This window comes from Ictalurus punctatus, chromosome 1 (genome assembly GCF_001660625.3).
Source record: "Ictalurus punctatus breed USDA103 chromosome 1, Coco_2.0, whole genome shotgun sequence".
NCBI classification, from domain to species: Eukaryota; Metazoa; Chordata; class Actinopteri; order Siluriformes; family Ictaluridae; genus Ictalurus; species Ictalurus punctatus.
In genome coordinates, this window is record NC_030416.2 from 8714775 (window position 1) to 8731567 (window position 16793).

The 16793-nt window shown below is 40.5% G+C and overlaps 1 protein-coding gene across 6 annotated transcripts in view; it reads right to left on the reverse strand.

Annotated features, from left to right (window-relative positions):
- efna3b (ephrin-A3b) overlaps positions 1-16793 on the reverse strand; it is a 105524-nt gene that overhangs the window by 17157 nt on the left and 71574 nt on the right. For 2 of the 6 annotated variants that reach the window (XM_017450567.3, XM_053680203.1), the window contains exons 2-4: positions 7504-7790; positions 4695-4760; positions 2075-2152 (exon numbers count right to left, since the gene is read on the reverse strand). In XM_017450567.3, the coding sequence (XP_017306056.1) occupies positions 2075-2152; positions 4695-4760; positions 7504-7790 (431 nt within the window). Of the gene's footprint in view, positions 1-2074; positions 2153-4679; positions 4761-7503; positions 7791-16793 lie in introns of all 6 variants that reach the window. The other 4 variants (XM_017450405.3, XM_053680195.1, XM_047154620.2 and 1 more) reach the window with 3 other exon arrangements.

Here is a 16793-nt window from a genome sequence, read left to right on the forward strand (position 1 = left end):
CTATATGTCCGTGCTGTTCCAGAAAATTAATCAACACCTTCTGACCAATCACTTTTGAGAATTGAGCAGCGCTTTGGTTTAAAAATTGTGTCACAAATTCCCTCTCTCAAACACGAATACTGCGGTGTGCTTTGTATATAGTTCCTGTCATGTTTTGTTTCTAGAGCCCTGTGCGTTTTGTTTTGATTTCAGTCTTGTCTCCTCCCGTCTCGTCAGTCAGTACGTTTACATGGACAACAATAATCCGATATTAACCCGATTAAGACAACACTCGGATTAAGAAACTACCATGTAAACAGCGATTATCGATGACCTTAATATCTCGGAAGGACAAGAGGACAGAACGCACCTTTGCAAGAATTGAGATGTGCTGTGATCTTCCTGTTGCGCTATGGACCGTCCCAGCACATTTCTAGTAGTGGGACATCTCTTCAGTGCTCCCTAATTATTATGTTTCAGCTGGTTAATAGATTTACTGTTAACTGGCTGATTAACCAGACGTTAATTAAGCATGTTTTAATTTAAGCTCAAATGTAAGCTCACTGTTTGCAACTGCGACCTCACGTTAACTAAAAACTAAGCTAACGAGTTTACTGTTACCTCAGGATGGAAGCTAGTGAAGCTTAATTAAAATAGGGATAAATTCGAATTTTCAACAACCTCTTCTATATTTCAACCTAAATCCTATATCAAAATCATTCTTTTTAGATGCATATTTACATATTAATGTAATTTACATATTTACATTACTGACATTAAAACTTCGTTATGGGTCAGGCCTCCGTCATCCATCATTGTTTTGCCGCAATGACTTCTGGGAGTTCATTCGGGTTCGATGCGCTCAGGACTGCATCCGATGCGTCCTCGCTATCAACGTAACACATCCAGGTAATTTCATGAGTCTCAGGGTATTAGAATTGAACTTCGGTGGTGGATGATGATATAAAACGGCTCCACAAGGACGCGAGATCGTACAAGAACGCGTATTGAGAAAACGGCAATTGTTTTGTCGTATGTTGCATTCGAATAGAGGTTGTAAATCTGAATTCTTGACCTCCGGCCAGGAAAAAAAAACAAGCTGGAATTCCTACTCGGGACCTCGGGATGGTCTCCTCAAATCCGAGGCGCTCCGAGTTCGGCCAGTGAAGCCGAATCAACATGGAGGCTCACAACATCTGCAGTAAACAAAGTAGCACTCCTTACCGTTAAACAATTCGCTGTGTACTAGTATTTGCTTTAGGTCAATCAACATACAGACATATTCGCCTATTAAATCTATAACACTGACGATACACTACAGGTAAATATACATCACTTGTCGCTGGCTAGCTTGTCGTCCCCCCCAAACACACACACACACACACACTGTAGCTCGAATGCACTGAGGAAAAATTCAATGCAGCATTCCTCCTGGTGCGAAGTCTTACCATGCATTCTGACCATGAACTCTGAGTCTTTGGTTCTCCAGTTCTAGTTTTCCTGGTTTCTTATCTTGCTTGTTTTCTCATTTCCTGTATATACGGGTAATTCTTGTTTTTGTTGCCCGCCTGTTCTCTGACCCAGACTATGACGAAGATGATTGGATTACCTCTCCTTTGCACGGATTACAGTATTCTTATTTGTGGAGTATCGGTGCTGCTGAAGTGATAATGACTAAAACGTAAAATCTATCGTGTGACACTAGTGTTGTTGTTGACAAATAATTTCAGAAGATGATTTTCAGAAAGTGACAGTGATAGAAGTGTGAACAAACAAAAGAGTGTGAATTGCTTGATTAGCACTGGTCACTTAATTAGCTTCAAATGTCCTTTACTATATATATATATATATATATATATATATATATATATATATATATATATATATATATATATATATATATATATATATATATATATACTGGAGGCGTATCTGTTAATAGTAATATATTAAAGATCCAATTCAATGTTTTATTGAAAAGTGTGTGTGAAAAACTATGCTATGCATGCATGCGTGTGTGTGTGTGTAAGTGTGTGTGTGAGTGAGTCATTAGTGGCTCACGTGCATTTGTGTATTTGAGTGTGTAATAACTCACCGAGGTCATCGATTTTCATGTTAGGTCTTAGAGTATAGTCTGGCTCTGTAGGCTGTGCTTCATCATCTGCATCAGCTGCTGGAAAGAGTAAAGAGTAAAAAATCAAAGCTCTCACACACACACACACACACACGCGCACACACACACACACACACATAGAATCTGATAGAGACCCTTCATCATGATGGAAAATGGCTTTTGTAAATTACATCTAAGTGTCCATAGTGTATGTGTGTATATGTGTGTGTGTGTGTGTGTGTGTGTGTGTGTGTGCAGTATAGAGCAGAGCTCCAGGCAGCAGTGTGCTGATATGAACTCATGTGTTCAGGCTTGACTGAGCAATCAGACCAGACTCATCCTGACACGAGAATGCAGAGACACACTGAGCAGGAGCAGGGGTTAAGATAACACAGCAGGACACACACACACACACACACACACACTAGGGAGAGAGACTGTTAATGCACATGAGTCCTGACAGAAAGAAGAGGAGAAGAAAACACAAAGACATGGAGTGAGGGAGACGTAAGGGTTAAAATAACACTCTGGGCTGACAAACAGTTTGTCAGGCTACACGAACCTGAACTGCACAGGGAGAGGAGCGATAGAAAAGAGAGAGAGAGATGGAGAGGGAGAGGATGTAAGGGAGTGAGTAGTTGTAATCAGTGTGTAAAATGAGATCTGACAGTGGAAAAAAAGTTATTGCAAGAAGTACGCTGCAGTCTAGTGGATGCACATTGCAACCAACCAACACTAATGGAGACAAAGAGGGAAAAGTGAGCTATCTCTTGTGCGTGTGTGTTGGATTTGGTGCTGTTGTGAAGATAGTGCACCATATTACTGGGGGATTTGATGCTTTGATTCTTAAGCCGGATTTACATTGTACAATTTCTGGCCCGGTTTTGCCGACACAGACAAAAATGTCATATCGTTTATAAAAAAAAAAAAATAAAAAAAAAAGAATTCTTTGGAGTTCAGACCTGTGGTTTTAGAGCGCATATTGTGACTCGCCTACCACGGTCAGTTTAGTACCAAAGAGAGCCGATGGCAGAGTGCCTACAGGGTGTCAAGAGTGTGACCGCTGCTATGAAGCTCATTTAAATAAAAGCCCCCATTAGGACAAAACACAACATGAAATTTGTTTCAGCAAACGATTCTGTAAAATACCGACTTGCTCACATTAATGAATGCAACGTTACCAGCTTACATGCTTGGCCCCTTGTTCCAGTAAGAGCGAATTCACAGAAGAAATACCCTCATTACCTTAACCTCACTTTGTAGAATGGACGTCTCACACTGTCCACTTTAATTCAGTCATGAACTCACCTTTTAAAACGTGTTTTCATCATGCATAACATTTCTACCATTAAACCAGGGACTTCTGCCATTTTCTACACAACCCCAAGTCACACTGGGATTGATGACGTGAGCAGAACATAGTCATTCTCTTCATCGTATGATCTGACATGGAGAACACGTCTTGAACATGTCTTCAAGATTTTATTGGGATCATCTCTTACAGTGTGGCAAGTAATCATTTTAAAAGACGTATCGTGTAAAACACATTTTGTTTCTCTTTCTCACACACTTTCGGTGGTGAAAGGCATATGAATTCGTTTGCTTGAGTTTGCTGGATCCTGGTGAAAGAGATGGATAATTATGCAGTCGCTCATAGATGGGTAGATGAATGGATGGATGGATGGATGGATGGAAGGGTGGATGGATTGATGGAAGGAAATATAAGTGATGCTGACGTGGGTGGATGGATAAAGGTGAGGATAAATACAGAGTGGAAAGATGAATAGAAGATGCATAAATAGACAGGTGGGGAGATGGAGAGCACCTAAAATATGTGTGGGTGGATGGGATGATGGATGGATAAGCATTGGGTGGATAGATAGGAGGAAGGATGGAAGGATGGACAGATGGATAGTGAAGGATGGATGGGGACATGGGTGAGTGCTTGGTGGTTAAACAGTTACTTGACAGATGCAAGGAATGATGGGTAGGGAGATGGATGGATGGATGGAATGATGGAAGGGTGGACAGACTGATGGAAGAAAGTATGTATGAGTGATGCCTACGTGGGTGGGTGGGTGCTGGATGGATAAGCATTGGGTGGATAGACAAGAAGAAGAATGGAAGGATGTACAGATGATTAGTGAAGGATGCATGAGGCAATGGGTGAGTGCATGGATAGGAGGGCCGAAGGGTGGACAAAGAGAAGAATGGAAAGAATGGTAGATAAATGAGTGGCTAGATAGATGGATGGATGGATTTATAGATAGATAGATAGATGAATGGATGAACAGGAGGAAGAAGAGATAGCTGGATGGGTGGGTAGATGGATAAACAGTGACTTGATAGATGCACAGAAGGATGGGTGGGGAGATGGATAGATGAGAGGAGAATTAGATTGCCAGAGAAATCAATAGAAGGATGTCTGTGGGTGGATGGAAGGATGGATGTGAGTGAGTGGAAGAATGCATAAGAGCAAGGATTGGTGGAGAGCTGGAAGGTGATGCATGGATGGGGAATAGGTCACCGATCAATGGGCCAACAAAGGAATGAATAGATGGATAGTTAAGCGATGGAAGAGTAGTACCTGGTAGAGCAGTACCTGTTGAGCAGCAGACGTAGACTCTCAGTCTCAGGCAGCTGCGGCCATGGTGATGAGTGGGCGTGGCTAAAACAGATAAGAACCAATCAGTGATGAACATACGAAACAGACCACATGCAACACTTGCGATCGCCTTCCACTCTCATCCATAATGCCTAGAAGAAAGGTCATGTGATCGTGCACTATTGTTTAGCAGAATGACGTCAAAGCTAGTAGTCAGCTGTCATCGAGGCATCCATTTTGACTGAGCTTAGCGGAAATTTCTCATATATACGTTTTCTCCTTTCGTTCATGCGGATCGCATAACTGCATTGATCCAGTGTTTATGCACAGACATTAGTCATTTTCCTCTCGCTCAGGTCTGCATGCACTCCAACGCAAACCCTTAGCTCTTTCCAGAGTCTACTTTTGTAGGACAGCTTGACTGGGCATTGCTTCATAAACAAAACCCGATAAAATTCTCATGAAACGATCGTTTGAACCATATTTATGTACGACATTATGTGTTTTTTTAGGGTTAAAAACTCGTGCATTTTGGGAATCTACAGCTTCTTGGCCACTAATGAGCTCAACAATATAGCAACTCCCAAGCAGTCTTATTAGAATGAGTTCTATACATGGGACGTTTCTTAAAATGACTGACCTTCCACTAATAAGACATATATTATAATACCCCTTTCCTACACGATGGGGTTTTATAATGAGCTAAAATATCAATCGAGGACTTGTTTAAACATGGCTGTTTTGCCTTCGCCTTTCGATAGTCATCAGAGAGGTTTGGTGTGATTTCTGTTTCCCACATACTCTGCCTTCGTCTGCTCTATATATACTTTTCCCAACCACCCAAGCTCTCACTGATGCAATATCCTCTTTTTATTCAGAAATGTTTGCCCATACCACTCACTCAGGTCTGACTCTTAAAAATTCATGAGGCCAAGATTTAGATTGAGGATTCCTGAATGCCCTGTGGAATGTTAATGTTTATCAGATTCACTCCTTTGCTGTATGTCCTGGACAATGTGTCCTGTAAACTTCTGGACCGTCTATACTGGTATATACAGGACCTTTTCGAAATTGTCTACAATATAAGAGATTCAAAATTTTGTTTTGGCCACAATAACAGCCTTTCCCAAAATGACCTGTATTACCTGTATTTACGCCTTTATAAACCAAATTAGAAGCAGTATAGCAACCTTTCTCATCCCATTTAGACTGAACAAGCCTTTTAGATCAAGTGGGTTTTTTTTTATTATAAATTATTATTCCTGACTTTATTTATACTTATAACATTTTGGCTGGTTTTTTGGCTGATCTTTCTTTTTCTCTGAACATCTGAACATATGGAACCGCAGTATGGGGTTTGACAGATATTATCGATAATTGGTTAAATGAACTGAGGCCCCATTTTTTCCTCCTCATTTATTTGCTTAACCTGTTCACGCATACATTATTTAGACACGCATGAAGATGATTTGATATTTTCTCTTCATTAAAAAAAAAAAAAAATTACTTAAAATGACGATGTATGAATTTTGGATTTTGGTTCTGTCTAAATATTACTTTCATTAAAAAGTAAGTGGATTTTACATGAGTAAAAAAAAAAAAAGCTTAAACAGTATGCTTGAAATTTTTTTTTACAATAATACACATTCCAATGTTTTTTTTTTTTAACATTCAGGTTTTAAAATATCTAATGTAGAAAACATTTATTAATATTTTTTAAAGAACATATCATTTCTAAACATACAAAATGTACAGTTTAGAACTGTCGCATGATGCAAGAGGGGGGAAAAATCATCAATAATTTACAAACAAACAACAACAAATAAAAAAAAAAAAAATTATATATATATATATATATATATATATATATATATATATATATAAGGCAATTGTTTGAGTCTGGCAATTTGTTCTTAAATTTTTCTAAATATTTATTTTTTAATTATTTGCAATAATGATCTCATGTGATTTAGAGTTGATTTGCACCTTAAGAGTTTCCTAAAATGTATTTTAAAAAACCAAACAAAAAACATTAAATTCACTGTCTATAAGTGTGGACTCTCGTCAGGAAAGGGCTAAATACTTTAAATACAGATTTTTTCGATTTGAAGCTTCAAAAGTTATGTCGATATTTACACGGGGCAAGTATTCAGAGAAGGTTAACCACCTACTTAGCTCGATTTTCTGGGCTTTCCTTTCAAATGATTAAAATGAACTGTGTCGATGAGTTTGGGAGATTTTTCTTGAGTAGAAATATCTAAGATATGGGTTTTAAAAATGTAAAATTTCAGCTTGTAATGATCTTGATGCATGAAGCAAGGAGGGGGAAAAAAGTCAGCAATAATTTACAGACGAACAAACAAACAGCAAAAAAATTTTTTTAGATATAATGTTAATTGTTATAATTATTCTCTTGCCAGAAAGAAGCACAATTCTCTGCCGTATAGAATAAAACAATTTTAGCTTTGAAATGAGTAAATATGTCTAATAATAGGCTGAATGGTCTTATATTTGTGATGCAACAATCCCACAATGAGAAACATTAAATAACCTTTCCTTTATTGAACATATTGTACCTGCGTGTATAGCGCTTGTATAACTTCTGGATAATGTGTTGCGTCTGAGGTCTGAATACTGATGTGCACGCTTTCAGAATTGGACTAATCTGCCCAATCAGTCGCTTATAGTTTACAGACAGCACGCGCTATTTCCTAAGTTTAAGACAAAGCCTGTGTTTGCACTTTGTACAGGATGGATTTATAGGATGAGTAGTTTCATGATAACCGTGTTGTGCTGTGTTACTCACAGATGTAGTAATACTCGTGGCCCACGTGGAATTCGTAGCCGAGCGAGAAGGCGCTGTAGCGCTGAAACTTCTCGGAGAATTTGATGGGCGCGTGCGGTGCGTGCGGCCGGTTGCACTCCCAGCGCTTGAAGCCGAGCTGAGGGTCGCACGTGCGGTAGCCGCGGTAGCTCACCATGTAGAGCACGTACTGCTCAGCCACGCCTCGCTGGCTCACGTTGTAGTGAGGACAGTAGATGTCCAGGTAATCATTGACGTTCACCTTCAGCGTGTAGCCCTCCCTCCGCAGACTAGAGAGAGAGAGAGAGAGAGAGAGAGAGCGAGCGAGAGAGAGAGAGACAGGTTAATCATCATGTTTCTGTTCAGCTTGGGACGTTCTGTCACGCACGTAACAAGGTGAAATAGAAGTGTTAGGAATGGACTGATCTTTGTAAATATTAAAGGGAAAAGGTGATTTCAGTCGCTGTCACATTCCTGCCATGTCTTATTCACACTCCCACTGGCACACACTCCTTCCATCAGATTGATAATAATTCAGAGAAGGTTAGATTTGATATAATATTGGATATTTTAATGCTACAAAGTATAATCGGCCTATATCGGACTGGGCTTGGAAAAAGAAATGATTCCAGCTCTCGTTCTAACGCGCATACACACTGTTTACTTTGCTCGGTTCTTCACGGAGTTATTCGCTGACTCAGAGAAGCAGGGAAATTGTCTCACTGCCAAATAGACACCTACATCTTCAGTCTGCCAAATTGTGCTCAGCGCTGGCAATTCAGCGCCGCCATTAGAGAAGCATCTGAATTATTGATATGCGCTAATGCAATTAAGAATCAGCCTATGTTAATGCTCAATGCCGTGAAACATCAGCGTGATCGATCCATGCTCTATAAAGAAACGCCATAAATCACAAACAAACACATTACAGCCTAAGGGTGTAATGATTCATTAAACTGAATCACTGAATCAATCATCATTTCTACCAGTCCGACTGTATCGACCCTCTAATTGCAAAATCACTTCAAATCACACTAGTGACCGCTCTGATCGTATCTGCAGTGATTTTTGCAACGGCGCATATGAAAAACGATCGCATTTTTCATAACGAAAGCACCAGGACAAAATGTTTACTCACACTAGACAGGCTAGACGAGCAATCTGTCCTAATCTAGCATCAGCACCACCCGCGCACACTCGGGACGCCTAAACACACCCGTTTAAAATGCCACGTGTTAAATTGAGAACTCGGTGTTGCTTGTCTAATGGTCTGCTTTGTTAGAATAAGCATTGCCTAATTTCGGCGATGGCTCATTGCGCTTAACAAACTTAATCCCATTAGACTGACCGTGCAGTCTTGCCACCTCCTTCTATCAACAAACTAGTGCATTAAAAAAAAAAATGAAGTCCATGGTAAACTGCTCACTGTGTTACTTTGCATTTCTTATTTTCTCCAATGTTTTTTTTTTTGTGAAATATAAAGTAAAAATACGCGTGCTGCTGGTATTATCGTAAATACGGTATGTGTTCCTGACATATAAGGCGTCTCATCTAGGGGGTATAATGATAATGATAATGAGTCTTTATTTGACACATATACATTACAGCACAGTGAAATTCTTTTCTTCGCATACCCCAGCATTCCAGGAAGTTGGGGTCAGAGTGCAGAGTCAGCCATGATATGACCTTGCTCAAGGGCCCAACAGTGGCAGCTTGGCAGCACCAGGGCTTGAACCATCAACCTTGTGTGTTGAGGCCATTGTTCCTGAGATAGACTCTAAATCCCTCAGGATCCTGACCGAGTCTAGTTCACACTGCACCGACAGACGTAGACCAACGGCACCAGACACGCTTGTCGGGTATTGTCAGGTCAGTGTGTTAACCCCGTTGACGTCCGTTGCCGTTGTTCGGCGTTTGTTTTCACAGACTGAACACATTCATGTTTCGTTTGTTGGTCGTAGCATGACTGAGCAGTGTGGTCTGATTTTCCAACAAACTCTGACGTAATCTGACCTGGGCACAAACCGTTGCCCTGACGATCAAGCAAGCGTCTCTGAAAACTCCATAGAAATGAACGCCCGTGCGCTAGGTGCTAGGCATGATAAAGTGTTGCTGTGGGTATAATGGCAGATTTCTGGATGAATCACAAATATGAGGATAAATGATGTATCGATGAGTTATATCAATGAACATTTTTATTTTGACCCACTCTGTTTTGGTTTCAGTCGGGATCAGATGTTTCTAACTTACATTTGCGTAAAAATATTGTTCATAATGTATGGTCTAATACTGGACTTAGCGTACCGATTTGGAAAGCTTTGCATTGCAGATCTCGGTATAAATGTAAGTAAGCTCCCTGTCTCTCACGTCATAACAACCAAGGCTTCACTCACGCTTCACGCGAAGAATGACATGCAATGACACTAGTACTCGTAAAATGTTGATTGTGGTAAAAGATTTGTCCATTTGTAAACCTGTCTGTCCGTAAAAAAAAATAAATAAATAAAAAATTGTTGGTGTCTGATGGGGCAGTCGTGCTTCCCAACATTCTAAATCCAACAGCCATCTTTTAAAAGTTGGTGATTGTCGGCATTGGTCGGAGTCCGTCAGTGCAACGTGAACTAGGCTTTACTGAGAATGTATGAATGACCTTTTTCCGTTCAAGACAATTTCATTGGTCAGTGGAACACTATTTGGCCAAAAGTACATGACCATCACCTGACCCCTGAACAGCGCAACAATACACTGGCCATGCATGAATTATAAATGGTCTGCACTTATATGGCGCTTTTATCCAAAGCGCTTTACACTGTGTTTGTGTTTCATTCACCCACTCACACACCAATGGTAGCAGAGCTGCCATGCAAGGCGCTAACTTGCCATCCTGAGCAACTTGGGGTTCAGTGTCTTGCCCAAGGACACTTCGGCATGTGGAGTCACGTGGGCCGGGAATCAAACCGCCAATGATTAGCAGACAACCCGCTCTACCACCTAAGCCACAGCCTCCGTGCGGACTGTGCATCAGAGCTTCTCAGCTGACATCAGTGCCTGACCTCACTAATGGCCTTGTGGCTGAATGACCACAAATCCCCACAGCCATACTCCAAAATCTAGTGGAACGCATTCTCATAAGAGAGGAGGCTATTATAGGTGCAATGGGGGACCAACTCTGTGTTAATGCCCATGGTTTTGAAATGTGCATATATACACGTGTGATGGTCCGGTGTCCACATACTTTTGGTCATAGAATGAATGTAGCAAAATATCATTCATCTTCAGTAAGCACTTTATCCCGGTCAGGGTCATGGTAGATCCAGCACCAATCCTGAGAAAACTATGTGTGAGGAGGGAACAATTACATTTATGGCATTTGGTGGATGCCAATAAGGGCCTTGCTCAAGGGCCCAGCAGTGGAAGCTTGGTAGTGCTGGGCTTTGAACTCATGACTTTCCAATCAGTAGTCCAACATCTTAACCATTGAGCTATCAATACCCCCTGAATATACCCTGGATAGGACGCCAATCCATCGCAAGGTGACGTACACACACACACACGCACACACGCACACACATTTAAAACTAGGGGCATTTTAGAGTCACCAGTCCATTAACCAGCGTGTTTTTGCGAGGTGAGAGGAAACCAGAGAACCCAGAGGAAACCCATTTGGACACAGTAACTAGACGCAGTAAGCATCCCAAGCTCAGGACTTTTTTTTCCTTCCATTGTAGGAATGTGACCCACTGCACCACCATGCCACACTGATATATAGAACGGATTTGGTGAAATGTGAGGAAGGTATAAACTATTGATTTTCTATACCGCTTAAACTATCATCTTATGGTCGCGGGGGAGCCTGGAGCCTATCCCAAGGAACTCGGGGCACAAGGTGGGGGACACCCTGGACGGGGTGCTAACTCATCGTGGGGCACAATCGCACACACATTCACACATTACAGACAATATGGGTATCTACAACACACGTCTTTAAACTGGGGGAGGAAACCGGAGTACCCGGGGGAAACCCCTGAAACACGGGGAGAACATGCAAACTCCACGCACACAGGGTGGAGGTGGGATTTGAACCCCCAACGCCAGAATTGCGACCCAAAGCCCCCTGAAAGTACAATCTTTTTTTTAATAATGACTTGTTACAAAACCATAGCACGATCTTTGAGTTAGAGTTAATATCTGTATGGCTATGATCCTCCAGGTCTGGAGCCTGACACTCCTGAACCAGATCCAGGTATGTGCACCGCAGGCAATCATATCTCCTTTTTTATTCTCTCATTCAGACGTCTTGAAAACCGCAGGTGTATTTTATTTCATTTGTTCCATGCATCACAGTGAATCAGTGTCTCGTGCCTGACAGGTGAGAAGTCTTCTGTCTGTCTTTAGCTCGCGCAGGCTGCGGCGTAGGTGTGCAAGGGTTAAGCGGAGTTTAGAGGTTTCTGTTTTTTCCCGGGTGAAAATTGATAGTGAAGCAAATTAAATCTCTCAGCCAAAAAAAAAAAAAACAACCCAAAATTGCAGTTGAATCAAATCAGCGAGCGTTGAATTGTAAACGCGATTGAATTATAGTTAAGGCGAGCGTTAACGCTCCTGCTAGAGCTGTGTAATATGGCTGAACCGTGGCCAAATGCTTTTCTAACTGTTGATGTCGTGTGCCATTGCAGTGTGACATGAGACTTAAATTACACACGTGTGACTGTCGCTGTCAGTGTCGGCCAACAGCCTTACACACACACACACACACACACACACACACACACACACACACGTTTAACACATATCTAACACATCTAACCATCATTGTCTTTTCCCTGCCAGTTGCTTTGAGGTGAGATGAGGACGAAAAGGACGTTTTTGCATAATGACATGTGTGTGTGTGCATGTGTGTGTGTGTGTGTGTGTGAGAGAGAGAGAGAGAGAGAGAGAGAGAGAGAGAGCGCAAGAGAGAGAGAGAATTACTGGCCATCTGTGAAGTGTCTGCATCTCGTCTGGATTGTCTGGCTATCATTTCAGGATAAGGTGTTCAGATGGCTGGCAATGAGGTGCCGAACAAACGGGAGGTTTTTACAGGCACCGTGGCACGATGTATGTCTCCAGAGCGGGAGTTTAACGCACCCTCTGTCATCTCTTCCTCCATACTCATCCATCACAGGAACGACAGACAGAGCAGCGAGCCAAACATCAATAACTTTATCCCTCCGCTTCTCGCTCGTACACAGATTGCAGCCAGGCCTGAGAGTTGCCAGGCCTTTCTTTGATATGAACTGTCTGGGTTAATACGTGTGCACGAATGTGTATATATACTGTACCATGTGTGTGTGGGTGTGTGTTACGATGGTGTAATAATGAAGCTCCACCAGCAGGTGACAGTATGAAGATTGTTACATTCTCTCTCTCTCTCTCTCTCTCTCTCTCTATTTCAGTTCTAGGTCACTTCTCGTGGGACATTATTATTCAATTATTAAATGAAAAATCGAAATTGTGGTCTTTATGTCTTTCTCTTTCGCTCTGACTGCTCTCTGTGTCTCTCTCACTCATCGCTCACCTCCTATACAGATCTATCACTCACACTCATTCCATTTCTGTCCTTTCTCTCTGTGGCTATTTCACACAATCACAATCTCCTTTCATTGACCACACACGGAGTGCCAGTGTGTTACAGCTTATTCGCATTATTTACCCACTTGTTTGTTTTTTAACATAGCCTATTAATAAGATCATCGTTTACAATCGATGATTGTACTATAACTGCGATTTACTTCCCTGTATTGCGTGCCCCCCCCCCCTCGCCCCCCCCGCCCCCCAATCCTCACTTGAGAAATATAACTGGAATTTGCCATGCCTGTATTGCAAGTCTTACTCTGCACCATATTAAGGATTTAATCTATACGTTTAAAATATATACTCACTGTCCGCTTTATTAGGAACACCTCTACATCACATCAGCCAATGTGGCTGGAGCGCAATGCAGAAAACCATGCAGATACCTGTCGAGAGCTTCAGTTAATATTCACATAAAAAAGCAGAATGGGGGAATTCGGCGACTTTCACCTCGGCATGGGTGTTAGTGTGTATTTCAAAAACCGCTGATCTCCTGGGATTTTCACTTAGAAAACATTTACACAGAATGTTTGTACATTTTTTAGAAATAAACAATGATTTAAAAGTTGTGTACATTTTGCCCAGAGGCCCAGGACTGCCAAGTTTCCCCTTGTGGGGGCTCTGTCATGTCACGGCAACCTAGCGAATCCATTTCCCAGAATGCAACACAAACTACAAACATGGCCGACGATGATTACAAATCCCAAAGTAACACACAGACACTGTCTCCTGAGAACTAAGCAAACACCTGTTCCTAATCACACCACACTATATAAGAGACTGTTCAGCCATTATGTCTTTGTGAAGTTGCTACTGTCTCGGTCATTTATCAAGCCTTGCAATTGTTTTGCTATTCTGGTTCTGATTCTGCTTTACCCTTGACCTTGATTTTTACCTTATCTGCTCTAACCTGTTTACCTGATCACCTGAACTGCCTCTGTTGTTTTTGCCTTGCCCTGTGTATTATATGCTCTTCAATAAAGCTCTTAACTGCGAGTGCATCCGTCCTCACCCTCATTAAATGACATTGCTGTACTGCATTTGTATGGCATTACAACTCAACTTGTAATTAGACACAATGATGTATTGAAAACCATGATACTGAGTTGAACACTATTTCACACCATGCCTAGCGGTCTCTGTGCACACTGTAATTGATTGTGTAGTAGACATACTTACAATGATCCTCATTCTGTGTAATTGTGTGTTTGCAGTATGGAGCTTCATTCGGAGTAGAGGAGCTTTGTCTTCAGCCAATCATTTTGATTGTTTTAAAATTGCATTTTCAGCTTGGGACTCATCCACAGAGCCTCAGACAATGTGTTAACAAATGGGAATAATGAAATGACAAAGAATGCCTCTGTGTGTGTGTGTGTGTGTGCGCGCGCTTTATTTATGCCCATTCGATAGCAATAACTACAGGCTGTGTGATACTTAAATTAATTATATTCATTAATTTTGCATATATATATATATATATATATATATATATATATATATATATATATATATATATATGTATGTGTGTGTGTGTGTGTGTGTGTGTGCATCTCAAAACATTATAATATTGTATAAAATGTAATTTTTTTCCGTAATTTAATTCAAAAACTTTCATTTATTCTATATTCATTACACATAAAGTGAAATATTTCAAGGCTTTTTTTCTTTTGTTTTAATCTTGATGATTACAGCTTACAGCTCATGGAAATCCAAAATCCAGAATATCAAAATATAAGAATAGTTTTCCCATTGATATTTTATTTATTTATTTATTTTTTGTACACCTGGGTGACTAGGAACAGGAAATTGTTCAACCATGACTTCCTGTTTCACAGGGCTATAACTTTGAGGTAACACATAGGCCAAATTATTTTAGTCATTCATAACAATGGGTAAGAACAGGGAATATAGCTGTGATGTGCAGCAAAAGGTTGTTGAGCCTCACAAAATGGGAAGTGTCTATAAGAAAATAGCACAAGCATTGAAAATGCCCATTTCCACCATCAGGGCAATAAGTAAGACGTTCCAGTCAACTGGAAATGTTATGAATCAACCTTGAATTGGACGTGTGTCTATATCGTCTCAGTGCACTGTGAAGAGGATGGTTCGAGTGGCCAAAAAATCTCCAAGGATCACAGCTGGAGAACTGAAGAAGTTACTTGTGTCTTGGGGTCAGAAAGTCTCCAAAACTACAATCTGAAGTCACCTACATGACTCGCCTCACTCTTCTTGTCAGTCAGCTTGCCTCACTCTCGCTACATGATAAATGAAATCTGACTCCTGCTGAACGACTCTGACTCATTCGGCTCATGCTGAATTGGGCAGACGCGTTCAGTTTTTAATTGTAGCGTACGTTCTCTAACTGAACTAAATGACTTTTATTACTGTAAAAAAGCTAAATCAAAGCAGGGGCGGTGCCGCGGTGGGCAAGTGAATTAATCGGTGTGCGGCCGAAAACATACACCCACACACACACACACACACACACACACACACACATACACATATATACTGCAGAATGTAACATATTAAATAAAAGAACACATTTCAGATAAAAAAAAATCATCATGGCATTAACTGCAAAGACAGAAACAGACTTTCTTTATATATGCCTGTATGTTGGTCTTTAACCAACCGAGTCCAAGTCCTTAATGGCCGACTCTGAGTCGAGTCCAAAAAGTAATTAAATTGAAAAAAAGATTTGAAATTGCAATTGTAAACTCAACACTGAGCTGTTAAATTAATATGTTAACCTTCACAAACCACTGGCAACATAAAATGTAACAAAAAATACCACTATTACATCTTCCACTGCCATTTAATATTTTTATTTCACGTCATCAGCATCTCTGCTAGTTTCCTAACAAAAAATGGTTGTAAAGAAAAAGGGATATAGAGGTATATATAGAATTTTTATTATATTACAAGTGTATGAAAAGACAAATGGCGCTGTTTTGTTATTGTATCACACTATATTGTGTCCTCCAGTTCAGTCCTCTCCCTCACAGTTATATAGACTGAAAGACAGAGACTACAGAGTAGAGCTACATTTAGCAGCATGTCATAACAAGCTTCATGCTTTATTACTGCTTTTAATCTGTCTATGAATGACAACAAACTCATTTCTGAACACAGCTCTGTTCTTGTAACCTTTTTCATTTTAATATCTAAAATGAAATATAAAAAATCCCTGTCAGCAGGGTTTATGACTACATTAAGAAGTACATTTCACATTTTACGTGAAATTCAAGACTGGAATCACCAAATGCTGATGTTTAGGGGTGGGCGATATGACTACAGTCTTAGTTCACGATACCGATACATTTTCTCAGGTAGTGTTCAATTAAGAATACTACGGAAATTGAATGATGCAATTAAATGTAAAATAAAATAGACGTCACTGTATGACATATACAGTGATTCTTATTAAAGTTATTCAGTCAAATGAGTGAGTGAGTGATTTTCTCTTTGTCTTTTGTTGTTTGATTAACATTAATGACACAGACAGCAGTAAGTTTATTAGACTGCTGTTACTTTAAGACCTAATGCACAGATTCAATATACTGTATTGCACACCTCCGATTTTTCTCCTAACTGTTTACAGTCACTTAAGACATAACCGGCTGTGTTTGCATGAATACTCGGCCATTCTGACACGGTGTGTGTGTATTTATTTGACCGTC